The following is a 22,374-nucleotide window of genomic DNA, read 5'->3' on the forward strand; positions in this document are numbered from 1 at the left end:
GTTATTAAGTACTGCAGGTTCCTTTATATTATCTAACACCAAACTCCAGTTTAAATCTTATTCATTTATTCATTCAAGGATCATAGAAGTTTTCTGCATACACATCTCTGTGTCAGGGGACATGGGAAGGAGGGGACAGAGTTGAATAAGTTAGCCCTGACTTTGGCACATTTTCACCAAGGATGGAGAACCTAGAGCCGTGGAGAGTTCAGTAACTCTGTGAGATTGGATGACTAAGCATTAAACTTACTGAAGGCATAATGATGAGGTTGTCTTCACAGACCTATAGAAGGCTTCCCACCTTGTTTGAGTTTGTTATTTTAACACAAAATCATTGAAGGACAAGTATAATTTGAGAGTAGCAGAAGAGGAAGACAGAGGCATTTTATAACTGGAGAACTGAATATATGCAAAAAGTATTTAGACAATGGCCAGTTCAGCCAACAGTGATGTCATCAAAGGATGCCACACAGAGCCCTGAGACTTCACAGCATCTTGCACACAGTATGGCACTGACCATACCACACTGCCATTTTTTATTAGTGCAGGTTCCCCCAGCACACCATAGACAGGTATGCCTTCCACATGAAGCACAGGGCCCAAAATGGAGTATGAGATACACTTTGGCTAATAAAACATGTTCATGTTGGACAAAATGGAATTTAATACATACACAATTGGGATAGCCATTATGGAAAACAGTTTGGAGGCTTGCCAAAAAATTAAAAATGGAACTATATGATCTAGCAATCCCAGTGCTGGGTATATAACCAAAAGAAATGAAATTAGTATGTCAAAGAGACTTTTTCTGCACCCCAATGTTCATGTCAGCACTATTCACAACAGCCTAGATATGGAATCAACCCAAGGATCCTTCAGTGGGTGAATGGATAAAGAAAATGTGGTGCATATACACAATGGGATACTGTTCAGATATTTAAAAAGATGCGATTCTGTCATATGCAATAACATGGAGAGATGATAAATGATAAAGAAATGATAAAAATTTTTAGATAATTTTTAGGGTAATTACCCTGATGTGATCATTATACATGAATTGAAAGATCAAATTGTGCTCTTAAGTATGTACATTATTATATAATGTACATATTATTATATGTCAATAAAAAATTAAAAATAGACACTGAAAGCAAAAAAATTACACATCAATAAGATAATTTATAAATATAGGTATTTATCAACATTGTCTCAAGTTTTATAGACTAAAGGTACCATGGTTTAGTGACAAAATTAAGGGGCCAGAATTAACTAGGATCAAAATCCTAGTAAAATTGTGCATTTAGCATATTCTGCTTATATTTAAGAGGAGCCAGAAAAGAGTAGCAGAAACAGGGACAGCCATGGAAAGAAGGGGGATAATGTATTCCTTGTCAGATGTTGACACTTGATTAGCTGTGGGGAAAGTGGATTATTCTAAGACAATACTTGGATTTCAGGCTTTGAGGACTAGGAAGAAGCTATTGTCATTAAGTAGAATTTCCTTTTTTTTTTAAATCCAAAAGGTAAAATGGCTTTAAAGCCATGACAATGACACAGGTGTCAGATGTAGGGTCAGAGTTGAAGAATCTGAGAGTTCAAGTTCCTCCAAATAAACTTTCATTATACATGTGAAAAGAGAGGAACCCACAGAGTTTAGGAGACTTGTCCAAGGCTACCTAATCAAGCCAGTAAGTGAATCCAGGCTGGACTGATTTGCCATGAAGATGGGATAAAAGACCCATCAAGATCAGGACTGGAATGTGGATTGAGGGCTCATGAAGGAGTGGGGGGGTGACTGAAGACAGGGGGATGGATGGGATCTCAGGGGAACAAAGCACAGGGGAAGAAAGGCAGATAACCGTGACCTTGGCCAATAACAACAGCTAATACTGGGTGTTCCGCAGGGGTCAGGCACTGTTCTACAAATAGAAGGGTGGCATAGGACACTGAATGCTCTAAATACCTTTAGGGTAGGTAACTCGAGTATCCCTATCTCACAAAAGAACTAAAGCAGAGAGCAGAGGTGTGGTTTGACGGAGGTCACCCAGAAGCCGGATGCAGCCTCCTGCAACTGCACCCCACCCAGCGCCTTGATCTGAGGGCAGAGGGAGAAACCAGAGTGGGTGAAACAGTCATAAATGGATGATTCAAGAGAAAAGAGGAGATGCCGCTGTTGCAGAAGATGAAGAACGACAGCGGGAGTGGGGTGAGAACTTTGAGCCCCATCTTTGAGCCCTACCAGGGCCCAGTGCTGATCCTTCCTTTTATTCTATGAGGTTCACCTGAGGACCCGCCTCTCCACACTGTCAGGCCTGGCCAGAAGCACATCTGTCTCAAGAATTCCTGTGTGGCCCTTCCTAGGATTCTACTCATCTCATACCAATGTTTGGTAAATCTGTGAGGACTGGCTAGGGTGTATGGAAAGGCATGTGGGACACGTAGCTTAAGTGGAAGCCTGGAAGTACTGTCTCCTTGAGTCCATCTTTTCTTCCTTTTTTTCCCCATGGTGCTGGGGATTGAACCTAGGACCTTGTGTATGTGAGGCAACCTCTCTACCAACTGAGCTATATCCCCAGCCCTTTAATCCATCTTAAAGTAACTTGAAAGGGGTCATCATCAGGAAGATTTGCTACAGCATCAATCCTAGCTTCTTGTATCTATCACCAGTTGGCAAAATCTTCTGAGGATATCCTAGTCCAAAGATTTGATGGCATACATCTTCCACTATTAAAAGGAGGTGCAAAAATACTTTTTCTTTGCTGTTATAATTGATTAAATATATATGTATGTATATGCATTTGTGTTACTATAAAAATGGAATTTTGATCAATCTAAGTATCTTTTTTTAAATGTATTTTTTTAGTTGTTCACGGACACAATACTTTTATTTATTTGTTTGTTTATTTTTATGTGGTATTGGGGATCGAACCCAGTGCCTCATGCATGTTAGGCAAACACTCCACCACTGAGCCACAACTCCAGCCCAGATTAAAGCATCCTTATGATCTTGTTCTAACAAGGTGGGCCAAAATAAGTCATTTTGGTATTTACACAATACAATTATTACAATATTGCCTTGATTCAATTAGACTTTGAAGAAGAAACAGGATCAGAATTTAAATGATTTTATCAAACTTCCTGTTAGGAAACTGAGGCCCAGGAAGGCAAAGTGACTTGCCTAGGACATCTGTGACAAAGGCAGGTTGAGAACTCAGTTTTAAGGTTCCAGCTGAATTTATTCCCAGTTATCTCTAAAAATTACAATATCACTTTTAATAAAGATTGAGTATTGTGGATTGCTAGAATTATTTTTGCAATTCATTTTAAAGTAGATTAATATCTATAACAGTTTAATTTTCTTTTAGTGAGTATGATAAGCTTTAAAATCTTCAAGCTGGTAAATACAATTTAAAAATTCAATTTTTGAGCTTTTTAATTTGTGAAAATCTATACTACTGCAAGAGCATTGGGAATAATTGGGAAATGATGTGTTTTTCTTTTTGTTGCAAATGCCAGATATCTCTGATCATTCTTTTACATGAGCTTTAGGTCTCTCTAAACATATTCTTCATTTACATCAGGAAATTTTCAGGAGGGCAGGTAATTTTTCCACCACTGTTTTATAAAGAAATAATCTTTTAAGCAATCAAAAGCCTTTTCAGCATTAACACTGGAACTATCATGGGAAATTTGTGTAATTTGCACTACTGCAACACACTGAAATTTTACATTTGTTTGTTTTTTAATCATGTGTCCAGGACCCTTTAGGATAAATCCGCTTTGATCATGGTAGATATGTAATCCCATTATGTGACTTCAGTCTCTTTGGCAATGTCAAAGTAAACAATTTCACAGTTGGTTTAAGTGTGACATGGGTTAATAAGGTCCCATTTCTGTTGATGTTACTGAGTGTGGGCAGAACAATATGAGGTAGCAATCTTCTAGTCTATTAAACTATCATTGGCTAGGGAGGGTTTATTAAAAGTTCTTCAAATATTTTTTTTTGTATAGTAGTGTGGCAAATCCATTCATCATCTCCTGCTGCCTTAACTGATTTTTTTTTTTTTAAATAAAGCACTGTCCTCTTCACCCCCAATCCCACGGCAGCAGTATTGAGAACTGGGTGAGGTTTCTGTTTGCAGCAACTGTTCCCTTTTAAAACCCTCTCCCCACTAGTTCTCCTGTATTTCTTCTTCCTGAAAACTGCTGCTCCATCCCTTTCTTGGTTCCTTTGCTTCCTGTGATTAAGCAAAGGTATCCTCCCCAGGGCCATACGTGGTTGTGGAGTGACTGGGTTGACGCAGGGAGGACTCACACCTGGATCATGGAATGATCCGTGACTCAGGTTTCCTCTCGGCTTCCTTACAAGGCCCCAGCAGCCTAAAGAAGTTGGCAGCCTGCGGCAACAGTTAAAAGATTGTTTCTTTAGGATAAGTCAACATTGCTGCAATAGAAAGTTGAATTGTGTCCCCTCCAAAGATGCGTCCAAGGTCTACTCCTGGTACCTGAGATGGTGATTTTATTTGGAAATAAGGTCTTTGAAGATGCAATCGAGATGTAGTTATTCTGAAGGAAGGTGGGTCCTAAGCCAATACAACTGAAGTTCTTATAGGAAAGCAAGAGAACAGACATGTACACAGAGTAGAGCTCTATTTGAGACAGAGGAACAGAGAGAATAGCATGTGGTGACAGGGGAGACTGAAGTGATGCAGCAACAAGAAAAGGAACTCTGATTGCTAGAAATACCAGAAGCTAAGACAAAGGCCTGGAACAGATCCTCCCTCAGAGGCTCAGAAGGAACCAACTCTGCTAACATTCTTGATTACAGACTTCTACTCTTCAACACTGTGAGAGTAAACTGCTATCGTTTTAAGCCATCCAGTCTGTGTTCTGTTGTTACAGCAGCCACAGGAAACTAATACAGCTACCCACAAGCTGTCACTGAGATATTCCATCAGCAGCTACAAACCCTCCTGGTTCTCACACTCAAATCCACATGTTTGGGGTTACTGGATGGATGGTGAATCTTATGTCTTCTCCTACTTAGCCATGCTGGCATGGACCCTGGAAGCTCTGGCGTTATTTTCTTTCCATACAACCCCTGACCTAATTCTTACCAGCCTCTTCTAGCAGACTGGATTCTATTCTTCATCCTGTAGCCACTGTCCGGCACTATTGAGATAAGGTTCGTCACCTGGGATTGTGTGACACCCATCTCTACCTTCTAATGCAGAGCCTGGCCCACTGAGCATTAAGTCTCTTAGCTTCTGCATGAATAGAAGTTTGCCACCATTTCTTAGCTATTGTGTATGGGGCTGTATAGGTGTCCCCAAAGGTAGCCACCTCCCAGCTTTTCTCCCTCCCACTCCCAACCAAGCCCTGCTGAAGAGGCCTCAGCTTCTAAGCGCAGACAATCGTCCAAGGAGTTCAGACTTTGTGTCTTGCATTGTTCATGATAATGCTGCCAGCTAATGCTAGGATGAGGGTTGGAACGTAAACCAAAATACAAATAGAGAGGTGCTCATCACACAGAATCACAACACAAGACACTTATAACTCCATCATATATACATAGTGCTTCCCCACCTTTTATACCATGGTCCCCACAGAGCACAACCCTGCAGTGACAGCATGCTAGAGTAAATGGGCAAGGCTGCTTCTGGGTGATCCAGCATCCAGGTTCTGCCTGGTTACCCCAAACCTGCAGAGACCTATCAATCTGCCCACTGTAATCCTATCTGGCGGGGATGCTCCATCCTGAGGTCAACATAGAGCACTCCTTGAACAGGTGGGGAAATGGGAAATAATAATGACCAGTATGTGGACAGATGGTGGCTTACCTTCCATGACAGCACTGATACAGTAGTATATAGCTCACCTGCATTGTCCACTGTCCTTATCGCAATCTGGGGCAGCATCCCCAATGATGCCCCTCTTAGAGCAGTTGCAGCCTTCGCAACCGGCTAGGGGGTGGAAGCTGAAGGAATGCAGCTCGCAGGCCTCACACTGGGGTCTGACAGTGCGGGGAGGGCAGAGGCACTGCCCCGTCGCCTCTTCACAAAGCCGCCTGCCACAGTTGCACTCTGACCAGGGGATAGAGAGATGTGGTATTAGGATTAGGCACTGCCCAACCTCCAGCTGGACTGCACCAACTGCCAGGATTTCCAGAAGTTTCTAAGGGACTCAGAATTGTTTTTCCTCCCATTCATTAAGAAATCATTGACCTCAGTGGATCTGAAAGTCCCATTTCTTGGGGCCAAAACCAACATACCAAATACTCCTGGCAGATACAGTGTGTGGACCCTGAATGAGACATAGCTGGACTAACTGGTTCCAAGCTAGATCCTCCAAGGAGCCCACCAAACTGCTGTCATGTGCTGTTCTTTTATAGAACTGCTGTTCATCAGAAAGTTCTAGAAATAAGCAAGTAGGGGCTGCTCACAGGCTCCATGGCCTCCCAGTGCACTGCAGGCCCAGAGACCAAGGTCCGGGCCAATGGATGCAGCTATATCATTTCTTGCTTATTTAGGGAAAGGATGGTCTCTGTAGGGTGCATTTGCCACCACATGACATGGGTTACCTCTGCCTCAGATCACAGATGGTTCTTAGACAAAAGCTCAAGGGTTTCTTATCCTGCAAGTAGCACCTAGTCATAGGTATGACCCTGGTTCTCCTATCTCAAGTGAGTTTCAATTAGGCCATAAAAACCGAAGGGGCTTCTACAAGGAAGGGATTTAGCTGCCCAAGATTCTGACATATAAGTCTGTAGTCAGCTGCTTGCCAAGTGCATAGGTCACATGGCATGGGGATCACCAATATTTGTCTTCTAGAACTTGCTACTCACTGTGGCCCAGGGGAATGGGAATCAGATGGGTGCCTACTGCAAGTGCAGAGTCTCAGGCCCAGGTTTGCATTTCATAAACCCTTGAGGTGAGTCTCTGGCACAGTGGTATTGGAGAAGCCCTTCCCTGGATAAGCATCCCCTGGGAACCAGAGAAGGCCTTGGAGGTCTGGAATCGCTCACTTACGCTTGCATTGTGGGAATCCATAGTGGCCAGTTGCACAGCGGGTACACTGCCGCCCGATGATGTTGGGCCTGCACGGGCACTGCCCGCCCTCAGGGTTGCAGTGGTGGCTGATGGCCCCAGCAGGGTCACATTCACAAGGCAGAGCGCCATTATGGTAAAAGGCCACCAAGGACCTGGCAGAATTCTTACAGAATCTGGAGGCTGTCTGGGGACTGAGAAAACAGAAACAACTTATTGCTGACATCCTGGGACATGTGCCTGGAAATATCCCAGACTTCCCTTTCCCATCTGCTCCTCCCAACAGTATCCTTGGGGGTGGGGGTGGGGGTGGGTGCTCTGGGCTCTGAGACTGAGAAATCTCAGCTGCTAACAACTACTCTTTTCCCCAACCATCCAGTCCAAGAGAGGATGCCACTGGAATGGTCAGTGGGAACTCTGGGTAGCTGGAGTCACAGGGTGAAAATACACCTATAGGATGAACACTGTGGCCTGTGAGTTATATCTTAATAAAGCCGGTATTTTTAAAAATACAATGATAAAACCGATAGATAATAAGGAGGAAGGCAATCACCATGTATTGAATGTTGCTTCTAGAAGCTTTAGTTATATCTCATTGAACTCACAATCACCCAACCAATTAGGTCTCAGCCCCATTTCACAGATAAGATGACTGAATCTCCTAGAAGTTAAGCAACATTCCTAAGGCCGAAAGATGTGGAGCAGCCAAGCAGCCATTCAAGACCACAGCTGTTTGGCTTCAGAGTCTTTGCTTCCCCCCGCCCCCGGGGGGGGGCGGGTACCAGGGATTGAACTCAGGGGCAGCTGACCACCGAACCACATCCCAAGTGCTATTTTGTATTTTATTTAGAGACAGGGTCTCACTAAGTTGCTTAGGGTCTTGCTAATTTACTGAGGCTGGCTTTGAACTTTTGATCCTCCTGCCTCAGCTTCCTGAGCCACTGGGATTACAGGCATGTGCCACTGTGCCTGGCCAGAGCCTTGGCTTTTATTATTGCTGTCTAGGAGACATGCCTCTTCAGAGCCTCTGGGAGCTCATGGGTCCTTCAGGAAACCTACAGGTAGGTACTGGGGCCCATGGAAGACCTCATACTTGGCTGTCCTTGTTCTCAGTATTCAGGGATATAAGAGGACTGGGAAGGGAGGCTGCATCTCTGTATGCTCCCCATTTGGGCAGATAGGAGGGGATCAGGGCTGACATCTGCTTAGTGGAGGGCAATGTGTGGTTATCTTTTAGGACTCTGCAGTGGTAGACGGGAAGCTGCAAAAGAGGAAGAGATACTGCTAAGCAGCCTCAGATCCCAGCTGGGAGGGTGGACCTCTGCTGAGTTCCATCTGGCCACGCTGCCCAGATGATACATGGAGAGGTCTGTCCCAGGACTGTGGGTGCAGAGGAAAAGCATCACTCTACTAGGTCCTGAGACTCACTTGGGTGGTGGAGGAAGATCCAGGACTAGCCTCTCCTTGGATCTCATTTGGTTCTGGGTTGTGGGCATAGCATACCCCATGCATTCCCAAGCCTGGCCATGGTGACACTTACTCAATATAAAAACTGTTTCCTCCACAATTGGTGATAAACTCAAAGGACTTGTCCACCGATTTTTTGTTAAGTATTTGATAGTCGTAATTCTCTGCAGGCACCACTAGAACTCGGACCTAAAAGAAACCCATCAACGTATGTTTGGATTTGCAACAACGTGACACAACTCTAGCTCTTCACTAAGATTATATCCCTGACTGTTAAACCCAAGTCCTAATGATGCAGGATTTATGAAAAAAAGAATCAAAAGATCAAACCCAAATCAGGGTTAATGGCTCAATCCACATTGCTACATAGAAAACATTGACTTGGTACGTCTGTTCAGGGGAGCACCAGCCGAGTGCCAGTTGGATCAGGGGAACTTGGGGGGAGTCCGATCAGTTAACATGGCCAGGGCTTCATGTGATCCATGCCTGGGATTCCCCTGGATCTCCAGGGATTGTTGTTTTCCAAATTTTAAAGGTAAGCAAAATGAAGTGTCAGAACCCATGTGGAGCCTATTAATCAATGTAGAACCTTCTGGGCTTGCCCCAGAAGTTTACTTAGTACTACAGAGTGAAAAATCATAGCCCAAGTCTTTAAAAGTATGACTCAGACTATTCTTTAACAAATGCTGTGAGAAACTGCAAACATCCTTAATCAACAACTCACCAGCTTAGAGCTTTCAGACTGCCTACTGTTCTTGTATTTACCAACTCAATACATACTTGCAAATAGTATGTGCCAAGCAATGTTCTAGGCACAGGGATATGAAATCGATACAGCAATAGCCAAACACACATTTTCTTGGTATTCCCCACAGGAACAAAAGAATGTAAATTTTAAATGCACACTCAATCTACTCCCTCTCACCTTTTTTTTAAGGTCAATTTTTAAATTTCTCTGATTTTTAATAACGGATTCTCCAAATAATCAATCTAAGTCTACACAGCACATCTAACTCAACAAACTTAAAAAATAAATAAAACAAAATGAATATAGTTAGTCTTCTCTGTGCCCTGGGACAATAGCATCCTCAGAGAGCGGTCAGGAGGCCTGAGCATAGAGCGCCACACAGAGCAGAGCCTGGGAAACGAAGCATTTCCTGCTTCTCTGGAAGGATGGCAGAGAAAACGACTACATCAGAGCCAGGCTAATGGGTCAATGGGATTTTTCCAGGCACAGAAGTAAGTAGAAAATTCTAGAAAAGGGGACAGTGTGAGAGAGCCTAGTGGCGTGAGAGTAAATGACATGTCTGGGAGCTTGTGAATGGAGAGGTTGGCCAGAGAATGTGGTGGGGGGAATGGAGGGGGAAGCGTAGAAGAGAGGAATAGTGGGAGAGATGGAGGAAAGATGAGTTAGGAGGAGGTCGGGAGGGCCCTGGTCACCGGAGTGAAGCATGTGCACTGTAGGCTATCGGAGGTGAGGACTCCCGAAAAGGTGGCTGAGTCTCAGCATGATCAGATCCACTTCAGCCAGGAGAGGGGAGGAGGGACTGGAGGGAGGGGAACCCAGAAGGGAGACCATGGCAGGAAGTTCTGGCCAGTCTGAGTGAGAGAACAGATTGTCAACCTGGGACTAGAATAGAAGGGATAGGACCAAGAGACATGGCAGAGTGCCAAGTTATGGCTCAGAGCAGATGCAGAAGGGGGAGTCATCCCATCTGAGCACTGGGGGGATCATGGGGACCATCATTAGAGGTAATGAACAGGGTAGGAGAAGCCGGAGCTGTGCAGGTAGCAGGCCAAGTGCGACAGGCTCCTGAGATCTCTGGCAGATGATCACACATTAGGCGTGGAGTTCAGGATAGACTGTGGGTGCATTGAGAGATGGGGGTATTACAGCTAAGACTGGAATAAACAGGCTCTAATGATGTCATCCAAAGAGTAAAGATCCAAGGAGGCTTAGCATTGAACCTGAGGGAACGCCAACATATAGAAACGAGAAGGACAGAGAACTATCAGGGGATTATGAAGGAAAGAGACATAAAATGGGGAGAAAGCAGCAACAGAGGTCAAAAGAAGCAAGAAGTATAAAATGCTTGGGCGAGAGATTGGTCAGATGAGGAGTGGGCAGTGATGGTGAATATGAGCACTTTGCTTTTGGTCATCCCCATTTTCCTTGATTTTAATTGTCACATGTTTTTCTTTCTCTTTTGGGTCAAAGCTATAAAATGATAATTCTATAAACATGGCTTCAACTCCTTGGAACAACCGTTGCCGTGAACCAGTCGGCCAGAGAAGCCACAGGACGAGGAAGTCGAGGGACAAGCAGAACGCACCAATGTTAAGGACTTTCCTTCCGGAACCTTCACAGTCACAGCCACCTCAGGCTCTGAGATGTCAAACTCAACCTGGCCTTCACTGATCACTTGATCCCGGCAGCCCAGCACATGGGGACAAAAGGAGGCACGGAAGGAACCTGGGCAAGGAGAGAGGAGCTCCCGTCATGTGACCGCAGGGACAATGCCAGGCACACCTGCTCATGGACCTGCTCATGGTGCTCACCTGACCTCGGTCGCCCTCCATCCACAAACACCTGGACAGGAAACGTTGGGTGCGCTGCTTGATAAAAATGGATGACAAAAACATACCGGCCCAGGTGTGGTATGAGTCCTCTCAGGGTCACTTGGCTCTAAAAGGGAGAAAAATGAGGGTAATAAAATCTCCCAGTGAGAAACCCTTAAGCTGAAGAGCTACAAAAGATTAGAATATTTAGAAGTTGTTATCATACGAGTATGGTTTGTCCTCACCAAAACTCAGGTGGAGATTCAATTCCTCCGTATGACTGTGTTGGGGGGTAGAGCCTAAGAGGAGGTACTTATATTATAGGGACAGAGTCCCCATAAACACATAAATGCCCTCTCCCAGAAGTGAGCTCTTGCCCTCCCAGGATGGGCTGAGTAACTACGAGAATGGGTTCCCATAAAGTACCTGCCCCCTTTGTCCCCTCTTCTCTTCTACAGGTGCTCACTTGTCACTTCACACATGTACCCACCATGTGGTATCTTCTGCCATGTGATGTCGCAGGACAAGACCCTTGCCAGATGTGGCCACAAGAACCTTGAACTTCCCAGCCTCCAGAACCAAAAGCTAAAGCAACCTCTTCTCATTATAAATTACCCAAACTCAGGTACTTCATGGTAGCCACAGAAAACGGACTAGAACAGTTTAAAAACCAAAAATGACCTAGGTATTTACCCAAGCGAAATGACAAGGTGTATTCCCAAAGAAACCTTCACATGCATGTTTGCAGCAGCTTTATTTGCAAATATCAAAACTGGACACAAACCAAGCATCTCTACCTACAGAATGGACAAACAACTGTGATATAACCATACATTTTGTTGGAGGGGGTGTAATTTGGTAAATTACATTGAAAAACTGTTTGTCAGTATTTGCCAATGTCAAAAACATAACCCAGAAGTTGCATTCTCAGCTAGTACCTATAATACTTTTGCTAAAAGGCTGCAGGAGTATGTTCAAAACAGCACCTACTCAGAATACCTGGGTAATAAGGAGTCTGACTCCATCTTTGATGTTTGACTACTGACAGCTTTCAACTCCTTTTACCGCACACCTGGACAAGTTGATAAGAAAACCCAAGGGCCCCTCCCTTGGCATGGGTGAAAAGTCCAAACCACACAAATTCCAGCTCTTGGGACCTGGACTGTGTTCCCCACTCCCATCAACCACAACAAAATCCAGAACCACACTCCTCCTTTTGCTTAATCATGAGTGTGAGCCCTGCTCTCTCCAGAAAAGCTGTACTTGGTGCATAATAATCTTTTAACTCTCAAAAAAAATGCAGCAACAACAACACAATAGCAATAAAAGATTATCCTCGTTTTTCAAGACAAAAGTTATAACTAAGAGAGAGTAACTAACTCGTAGGAAGTCGCTAATTTAATGATTCACTAATTTAATGAACAAACCAGGACTAGAACTAGATCAATTTGATTTCAACCCATTTCTCTTAGCTATTATTTGGCTACCTTTCCCATCTGGAATCTTATTCAATTTTATCTCTGAGGTCCTGTTAATTTCCAAACCTTCTGCTATTTGAACGGACAGAGACCATCCTTGGGATTATAAGAACATAATAATACCAGAGTGTTAAGGGTATTCCATACTCCAGAACTTTTAAAGTCCTGTGATTATATAGTTTATGTGAAAAAAAAAGTGCACCTGGAGAGTATGTTAAAATACAGATTACTGAGCCCTGCCCCCAGGGCTTCTGATTCAGGAAGTCTGGGGTGGGGCCGGTGAATATGCTTTTCCAACCATCTCCCAGGTTTCATGGATGCTGCTGATTAGGATCCACACTTTAAGAAACACTGGTCTAGACACAGCACACTAGATGTGAGTCTTACCTGTGGGGCCTGTAAGGTAATTCCAGGTATGACATTTGCAGAAGGAGAATTCTCCTGGGGCAGGAGAGAAAATGGTCTCCCACTGGGGACATCCAAAATTAAGGCTGTGGGAGGAGTCTCATGGGTCAGGGAGACACAGGTGGCACTGAAAAATACAATATTCAAAAATGTTATTTCACAGTTCTAGGGTTTTGGCTCAGTGGTAGAGCACTTGCCTAGCATGTGTGAGGCACTGGATTCAATCCTCAGCACCACAAAAAATAAATAAATAAAATAAAAATCTTACTTAACAATTATCAAAAAACCTGCAGAGCTGTCCATGGAGCAAAGAGACAAGACTTTGAATACAGGACTGAGTGAACTATTGAAGGGTTCTCATGTCAGGGAAACCATAAGATTATAGACATCTTTTTATTTTTAAATTTCTATTTAATTTTTATTTTTGCAGCGCTGGGGATTCCTGGGCTTCACACATGCTAGACAGGTGCTCTACCACTGACCTACAGCCCAGCCCACTGGAAATCTTTATATAGTGATACTCAGTAAAGTCTATTGGCCAAGTATATTCCAGCTGCCTGCTTAATACAACTAGTGTAAACAGAAAGCAGACCTCTATTTTGAAGTAAAATAAGTGAAACAGAAAATTACTGAAACATCCTTTTCCTTCAGAATTAAAATGCAACCAATACAATATTATTCATCTCTTTTTTATAAATGTCCACCTAACAAAAAGAGAAGCAAATACGTATTTCTTTTAGGCACAGCCAGATCTGCACTGGGTTGGCCATTTTTACAGTCGTAACCACACACACAAGGCAAATGACTGTGTCTATAAATTAATTATTTTTGAGTCTACAGCAAAGCAAGCCTACGAAAACCCCAATAAGCATGAGCTAATTCTGATAACATAGCTGTGAGATAGCTCATTATTTTTGTGGTTTTGTGAATACAGAGCCTCAGACACAGAGATTAAAGGATTGAAGCAAAATGAGGGCTCAGAATAGAACACAGGGACCTGCCCTCCAGGGCCAGGTTTAACTATTTCCCCTGGTACCGCTGTGTCAGCCTCCTGGTGTCATGGAATTCTGGAAAAAAAAATGACAGCTGAGAAAAATAATTTTGCTGGCTTTTCTCTTTTTAACATCCATCACCAGACTTCCACACCTGAGCTTACGATCACTTCTGAAGGACAGGTTGAGCATCCCTAATCCAAAATTTCAAAGGTTGCAAATCCAACACTTTTTGAACACTGACCTGATGCCACAAGTGGAAAATTCCACACCTGTCATCATGAGACAGGTCACAGTCCAAACTCAGGTAAAATAAGAATGCTATAAGACATTACCCTCCGGCTATGTGTATATTCTATGCATGACATATAAATGAATTTTGTGTTTAGACTTGGGTCCCATCCCCCTGATGTATCTCATATATATGAAAATATTCCATTTTTTTAAAAAAAAGCTGGAATTTGAAACACTTCTGGTTCCAAGCATTTTGGATAAGGGATATTCAATGTGTATAGAGTTTCAGCCTTACAAGCATCACAATATCCTTTAGATATCAGTAAGAAACAAAGGAAGAAAACACATTACCTTTGATTAACCAGTGGCCCGTAGCTGGCAATACAGTGGACTTGAGGCCTCACGTATTCAGCTGAGAATTCTTCAATGGGTATGAGACAAATCTGATGCTGTTGAGCAAATACAATGTGAAAAGGTACCCATGGTTACCAGCAAAACAGTGGTATGGCCAAATCATAACATTCATTCAGAAAAATTATAGTCATTAAAGTAGTAAATAATACTATGCAGTCATACAATGGAAAATTCAAAATGGTGACACCAGTGGTAACATCCTTTTTTAGTGTTATACACTACTGACTAAATTGCTGTTGGAAAAATAAATAAAACTGAAAAAATCATGTAAAAGTTACAAAAAAGAAAAACTTTTTCAGTGACCTTTGATGCCTGTTTTGGAAGTTTTGTCTTGTTTCTTTTTTTTTCTCTCCTCTCTAGATGTACCATTACAAGATTGGACAAGATTGTGCTGGCTCTTGAGACTCACTAACAGGAAGCGGGCAATGTGGTGCGTGACCAGAGAGCTGTATTGCTATTCAGAGAGCTGTTCTTGGTAGAAATAACCCTTCTTGATAAAAAAAAATGACCTGAATCTCAGGTATACTTGGACTTTGCTGAAGGATCTATCTGCAGAGGTAGTTTTTGAGTGATACAAGAAACTCAATCATTAATGTACCAGTATATTTTAAAAAACAAAATTGTATTATCAGCTGGATTGCAAACCTATTCAGTAACAACAAAAGTTTTTACTGAACATCATTAAGACAGGGGGTCCTACAAGACCAAGATAGACTGCCTCTGTCCTCATGCACCTGCTATTCTAGTCAGCCTTGAACCTGAATGACAGCAGGCTATTTCGAAAGAGGTACACGGGACTGGGGACATGGCTCAGTGGTAGAGTGCTTGCTTAGTGAGACATTTACATCCCTAGCACAGAAAACAAAGAAAAATCAAAAAGGGCAAAACCTATGATTAAAAGATGAAGAGTCAGCCTCATGGTCATTTCTAAAGATAAAGAGGTTTGATTTGCTTGGATTGTTATGATTTTTTTTTTAAAAAAGAGGGTTGTAATTTTATAATAATAATTTTTTAAAATCAAATTTCAACTACTCTTAAGTTCAAAGTTTTTAATACTGACATAGATATTTAAAGTGCATTTGTACAGTCTAGCCTGGCATTTCCCAGGGTTTGATATATGCTTCATATCAGCAGTAACAGGAAGTTGCTTCATGCTTAAAATATCTTAAATTCCCTGAGACACCTATTGTGAATCTGGCCATCTCTTCCTGCACAGACCCCAGGATCTCTTAATATTGAAGGTGTACCATTACAAGATTGGACAGGAAGGTTATTTCCTTGGCTCCATTTCATAGTTTAACTCTTAAGCTTATATATCCAATTAACTAAATAATGCTTTTTCTGAAAAAGAAGTTTTTGTTTTTTTTAAAAAAAAAACTAGCTGATAAAAACTTTAACTTTCTGATAGACTTTGCCAAAAACTATAAATAAGAGGTAATAGGATAGTAAAATGGGAAAATAAATAAACAATAACCAATGGCATTCCTGTACTCTGGCAATAAAAATAAAGTAGGAAATATAATGACGAAGAATATTTCATTCTTGATAACAAAGAATAAAAATTAATGAAATGGGATTTTGTGAGATGTGTTTGAATTTGATGACTAAACTTTATTGGGCGATATAAAAATGGCTCAAATAAATAAAGAAGCAAGTCAGGGTCTAGATGGGAAGAATAAATATTAAGCTGGCAATTCTTCACAGGTTAATTTTATAGATGTAATGAAACTGTAGCCAAAATTTTAATAAGCTTTAAAAAATATATCGATAGCAACAAAATGCTTCTAAAAGTTCAATGGGCAAAACAGAAGCATACCAGAAGGAATCGGGCCTTGTGCACCTTGAGCTGAAGGTCTGCATCTGTCAATAGCTCATACACAGCAATGCGGCTCATGCTATCAATCACAATGCTCCGGCAGAGAACACTGCAAAAGGAAACAAAAGTTTTCTTAGCCTAGCTCCCCTCTCTAATTTGCAGCCCCTGGAGTCTCCCTCACTGTGCACATCCCCATAGAAATTGCTCTTCAGTTTCCCCCCTTCATAACTAGATGAACAATAGTAAATTTTTCCTGCATAACAAGTTGCAGAGTAATGCAATCTGCATTTGAAAGTTGAATGTCCCCTGTAAAATTCATGTTGAAATTTAATTGCCATTGTGACCTTTAAGAGAGTAGGACACAACATAGGTGCTCTGCCCTCATGAGTATATGAACGGTGTTATCAGAGGAGTGGTTTCATTATAAAGTGGACTCTTGCATGCACATGTGTACTCTAGCTCTTCTACCTTCCACCATAGGAAGACATAGCACAAAGGTTCTCATTGGATTCAGGCACCATGATCTTGGACTTCCCAGACTTCAGAACTGTGAGAAATAAACTTCTTCATAAATTATCCAGTCTGTGATATTCTGTTATAGTAGCACAAATGGACTAAGACACAGCCCAAAATCTCTATGGAAAAACAATCTTTCCACTGTATGCTGTACCTCTCAGGGCTAAGGGCCCTGCTTACCTTTCCCACATGGCTTGATGAATGCTTGGTTTAATCATAGGGAAAAAGAACTCTCCGGCAGTGATAGCAGATCTCTAACACATAGTCTTCTTGGAATTTTACCAATATTCTTGGGAGCATTTGAAGTTCAAGTTACCCACTCATGACCATGCCACTCGCAGTCAGTAAGCGTGGTAGACCTTCCTCAACATTGGAGAAACCAGACTTTGCCTTGGAGACTCAATCTGTTCCTTCTCTTTCTTTCTTCCTCATTTCTATCCCTGATGCCCCTTCCCTCTATCTCATCAGGTGAGCTGCAGAGTTTGGAAATATTTAAATGGCCACATAATTCCAATGGTTAAACTCAGACAGGAAGTCTTTTTTGAGTAATGTTTCAGATTTCATACTCTGCTGCAACTTCTCTGCTTGTAAATAAAATATAAAACTAGTAACCTATTAAGACAGAATGACCACCTCTGATTAATATTTGAAATAATTTAGGCAATGACTTTTTAGGTGAGGATTAAAATGAGATAAAACATACCAAAAAAAAAAAAAGCAGAGTTTGTGCATATATTAGGAACTTAATAATTTCGCGTGTGTGTTTGTGTGTGTGTGTGTGTGTGTGTGTGTGTGTGTATAAATTAAAATATTTCTTTTGGATTCAAGCATAATCCTGGGAGTTAAATATATGAAGTGATTCATTGAAATTTAGCTTTAGCTTTATCCTTTATTAAATTATTGTTTAATGATTTCCTCAATAACCCATTCAGACAATGCTCATGGAATGCTGGGATGGTGTTCTTTCTTTGGTTTTAAACCCCTCTTATCCTGGGCGTAGGTATTCTCAGAGCTCTTCTGAAATGATTCAGAGTCACCAGCATCATATGAATAATTCCTCCTGTTTCTGAGCCATCTCCACTTTGGATCCTACAAAACTGGAATCAAGCCCTGTGACATGGGAGGTGGAAGGAGTGGAGAGAGCTAAACTGGAGGGTGGGCTTGGATGGACAAGATGTGGAGAAGCTCTGCCCCAGTTCTATGGCCAGCGGTCCCCAGGACTCAGGTGACTTGGTGACCCACCCCTCTAGGGGTGCATACTGTGCTGGTACTGATGTCACCTAAAGATGCAACTCATATTTCCAAATAATGACAGAACATTCTGGGGAACTCTTTTGAAGGCCCATCTCATGGTCCTGTTAAAAATCCAAATATAGAAATACGGGTGCAGCCCAGTGGTGGAACACCTAGCATGCATAAAAGAGGCCGTCTTCCTTCCCCAACAACTACAAATAATAGTAATAGTAATAATAATAATAATGATAAAATTATATTTTTTGGTTTCTTTTTACAGCTGCATTTCTAATGTTGCTGAGAATAGCCATTTCATTGAATTGTGTAAAAGTTTCCCTTCTAAATTTCCAGAAGTTACTTTTTGCCTAAGTTCTTCCATTTCCACATCAGGGAAAATGTCCAACTACTCAGGTCATCTTGGGCTTGGCAAAAAAACGACATTAAAGTAAGGGTAACCCAATGTTCAGGGCCTTGAGCAGGGCCTTGGGTTTTCTGCAGTTCTCCGCCTGCTGCTTCAAGAAACTCCAGCTGACTTCCAGTACCATTTATTATACAATTAATCTCATGTGGAAAGCCTCTTGTGCTGATTCTTTCATCAAAGCATGTTCTTGGAATATTATGCAACGAAAACCATTTTTAATAAGCTCGTGTCAATTAATGTTTTGGACAAGAAGACCTTCACCAAGGCAAATTTTAAATGTCCTTTGTTAATTTTTTTTTTCATCTGTTAATCATGAAACATTAACTACCCCCAGTTCTGAAGGTGTATTGTGAACGCAGGTGTGTACTTCCTAATAGTATAGAGAATGAGTCTCTTTCCTCGTGCTATGTACACATGCACTTGGCGGCCTTTGAGGTGAGAACACTGAGTTCATTGTACCACACTAAGAGCGACAAGGAATCACGAAAAGAGGCCATGCAGCTTCATGTGATTCTGAACCAGATTGCCAAGGAGAGCATGTAGCTTTTTAAGAAAATGAAATATTTTCAATTCACTGCCTTCAGAGAGGACTCTCACTGGGCATGCTACAGATGAAGCTGGATCATCTAACTAGTCCCTGGCTTGTTTTCAAGATTTGCTTCAGAAAGAAAACAAGGTTCCAACACAAATGCAAATCAAAGTTTCTCAGGCATATTTATTCCCTGGGAACAAGGGGGAATTCCTGGGGTGGGGGCGGGGGCTAATTACCTGTACTTGCAGCTATATATGGTCACCTGGCCTGCCAAAACAGGCCCCCCAGGGCTCTTCATGTTCACGTCAACTGTAAACAGCTGGTCTGCTTCTGTGACATATTCAACCATGACCACGTACTGGCCGACCTGTGGGACATGCAGCTGCAGATGCAGTTCCACCTGCCAGAGAGGCCAAACAGAGCATCATCCAGATGTAGAACACACACATGAACATATTTACATACATGATGATGAAAATAGAGAAAACACCAAGCAGACACTTCTACATGTCAGCCTAGTACGGATCTGGCTCTAAGGGTGGATATGGGAAAAAATATACTTGATGCCCCATTAAATCTGAAGTCCAGATAAGCAATGAATAGTTGTTTACATGAATTTCAAATCTAAAGCAGCATCGTGTATGTTTATCCTCCAAATCTTGCGTAGGGGTGTCTACTTCTTCCACCCTGTAGTGGTTTAGCTCCCATTTCTCACAGTCAAAGGCACTCCCAAAATTGAAGTAAAACAGATTACCAACGAAGGGTATGAGGAATGGATATATGCCTTGAAGCTTTTTAGCTGTTATTTTACAAAGAATTTAAATTATCACAGTGAAAATAACATAAAAGTGACACATCTCTCCCACCTCTGTTGATAGCTTGGTACCTCATGACAATGACAACTGATAGCTTAGTTCTCATATTTTCAAACCATTTTCTATGCCTGGATGTGCACACACACTTTAAACAGCAACAACAACAACTGTGGTCATGGTAGGCAATCAAGGATGTTCTTGAACTATAATAACACAAACCACGTGGCCTGCAAAGTCGAGGAATAAATACTATCTGGCTCTTTACAGAAAAGTTGTGCTCCCCTGATCTCAACTATTGGATAGGAGCATGGAGTCTGAAATCAGATTGCTCCCAGATGTGTGATCTAGGGTTTTTTACTTGACATCTTACGTGTCAGTACCCTTCTGTGCAAAATGAGGGTAATAACAGTACCTACCTCTTAAGATGGTTTTGAGGATTAAATGAATTAATATATGCAGAGCTCTTAGAACTATATGTCGCATGTCCTAAGCAGCACATAAACATTGATGATTATAGCTGTGATTATTGCTTTTTGCTATGACTTGTTTCACTATGACTTGTTACTCAACAATACTTCATATGTCTTTTTCAGCATATAAAAATATACTTCATTTTTCTAACAGTTACCTACAACTCTAGTGTATAACTATAAAAATATTTAATCCCCTATGGATGAACACTTGTCTTTAATTTTCATATATATGGATATATACACATACACACATATACATACAAATATAAGGGAAATATATATATGTATATGTGTGTATATATTTTATATATAATATATATGTGTGTATATAGGGAATTTATATATATTTATGAATTTATATATATGGAATTTATATATGTATTTAATATATATATATATATATATATAAAATTCCATGATGATATTTTTATAAGATTCCTCAAAATAGAATTGCTTGTGTGAAGTATGTGGTCATATTTCATGCCTAACCCAGTATTAGAATTATATTCCTTAGCAGCGTAACCCACCTTAGTTCATTCGTTCAAACCCAGTTGAGTTATACCACACTTAATTGAAATGGTCCTCCTTCTCCTTGCCTTCAGGAAATTCACATTGACTGCTCTTTCTGAAAAGTTCTGAACCACATAAATGCTATTTTCTGTGGTGATTTTTCCACCACTTAAATAACAGAAAGATTCCCTCAGGGAACTACGTGGATTATCCACACCATTCTTGGCTCTATTACACAGTGACGTACGGCACTACCAATGGTACAGGTGGAGAGGTCATTACTGGCTTCTCTCCCCTGGGCATCTCCAGATGAAAGCTTTTCTGTCTTCTCTCCACTATAAAACACACATGGGTCAATGACTCTTCAGGTTTTCTCCCAGAGGTTATCATTGGCTGCAAGTTCTATCATAGTACTCTACTATAAATTTCTAATATGCTTCCCATTCTGAGTTCTATGGATTGATTTTTGAAAGATCTGTTGGAAGAGTTTAAAATACATTTGATGGCAAATGAAGGTTTTGAGAAACTCAGATAAAAGACGTTACAATGACAAACAAAATCTTTATGCTTACTGTTGTTATCAGTTACTTATTTTTAAAAAGGGAAATTTGAATGGAACCAGTATCAAAATGGTATCATGGCAAAAACTGCCCTCTCCTAGTTACAATGTTTTAGGATAAAGACATAGTAGGTGGGTTTATCAAATCTATTGTTTGTGCAGAAACCTAACAACTCTGATGTTAAAATGGGGATTCAAATGATGTGGTCCACAAGTATTAAATGTATATTCTAGGCCAGGTTTACTGGCCAGATGGTGGACATACCATGGGGAACAAAGCAAACATGGTCTCTACCCTTACACAGACTTTAATGAAATAATTCAATAACTAGACAATAACTATAATAATTCAATAACAAGCTATTTTTAATTATATTTAAGCTTATTAATTTGATTGTTTATAGTCACATGGAATTAGAAGGTATTGCAGATCTGGAGGCATTCAGATAAAACCGTAAACAGAAATTTTCAATAAAACTGGACAGCTCTGGACTTCGTTTTATGCATCAAACCAAAGTGATTCTGCTGAAAAGGTCAGTGCTGTGGCTCTGGGCTCTATCACAGGTAAGAACACCTTCTGATGAGTCTTCAGCATCCCTTGCTGGAGGCTGGCCCTTCTCAGCTACACCACCCTGTTGTCTGGGGAACACATACACAAATAGACACGCAAGCACATACACCTATGCGAATCTGTATTTTTGTGTCTATGCATTTTCATAAATGTGTATGTCAATGGACAGCTGTGTGTGTGAGTGAGTGTGTGTATGTGTGTGTGTGTGTGTAGAGATACAGTACAGAAAGAAGGGATGCAGTAAAATAAATTTTAGAATAGAGAAGAGGAAAGATCATTTAGTTTTTCTTTATACTTACTTATATTGTTTACTTGATACAACATACATAAATA

The 22,374-nt window shown here is 41.3% G+C and overlaps 1 protein-coding gene across 3 annotated transcripts in view; it reads right to left on the bottom strand.

Moving 5' to 3' along the window:
- Positions 1–22,374, bottom strand: part of Lama3 (laminin subunit alpha 3) — a 230,644-nt gene that overhangs the window by 94,720 nt on the left and 113,550 nt on the right. For all 3 annotated transcript variants that reach the window (XM_026388028.2, XM_026388027.2, XM_026388026.2), the window contains exons 24-32: positions 19,350–19,513; positions 16,412–16,520; positions 14,533–14,630; positions 12,938–13,082; positions 11,073–11,199; positions 10,847–10,986; positions 8,587–8,702; positions 7,029–7,240; positions 5,879–6,083 (exon numbers count right to left, since the gene is read on the bottom strand). In XM_026388028.2, the coding sequence (XP_026243813.2) occupies positions 5,879–6,083; positions 7,029–7,240; positions 8,587–8,702; positions 10,847–10,986; positions 11,073–11,199; positions 12,938–13,082; positions 14,533–14,630; positions 16,412–16,520; positions 19,350–19,513 (1,316 nt within the window). The remainder of the gene's footprint in view (positions 1–5,878; positions 6,084–7,028; positions 7,241–8,586; positions 8,703–10,846; positions 10,987–11,072; positions 11,200–12,937; positions 13,083–14,532; positions 14,631–16,411; positions 16,521–19,349; positions 19,514–22,374) is intronic.

The sequence above is a fragment of the Urocitellus parryii genome, chromosome 13 (assembly GCF_045843805.1).
Source record: "Urocitellus parryii isolate mUroPar1 chromosome 13, mUroPar1.hap1, whole genome shotgun sequence".
NCBI lineage: Eukaryota > Metazoa > Chordata > Mammalia > Rodentia > Sciuridae > Urocitellus > Urocitellus parryii.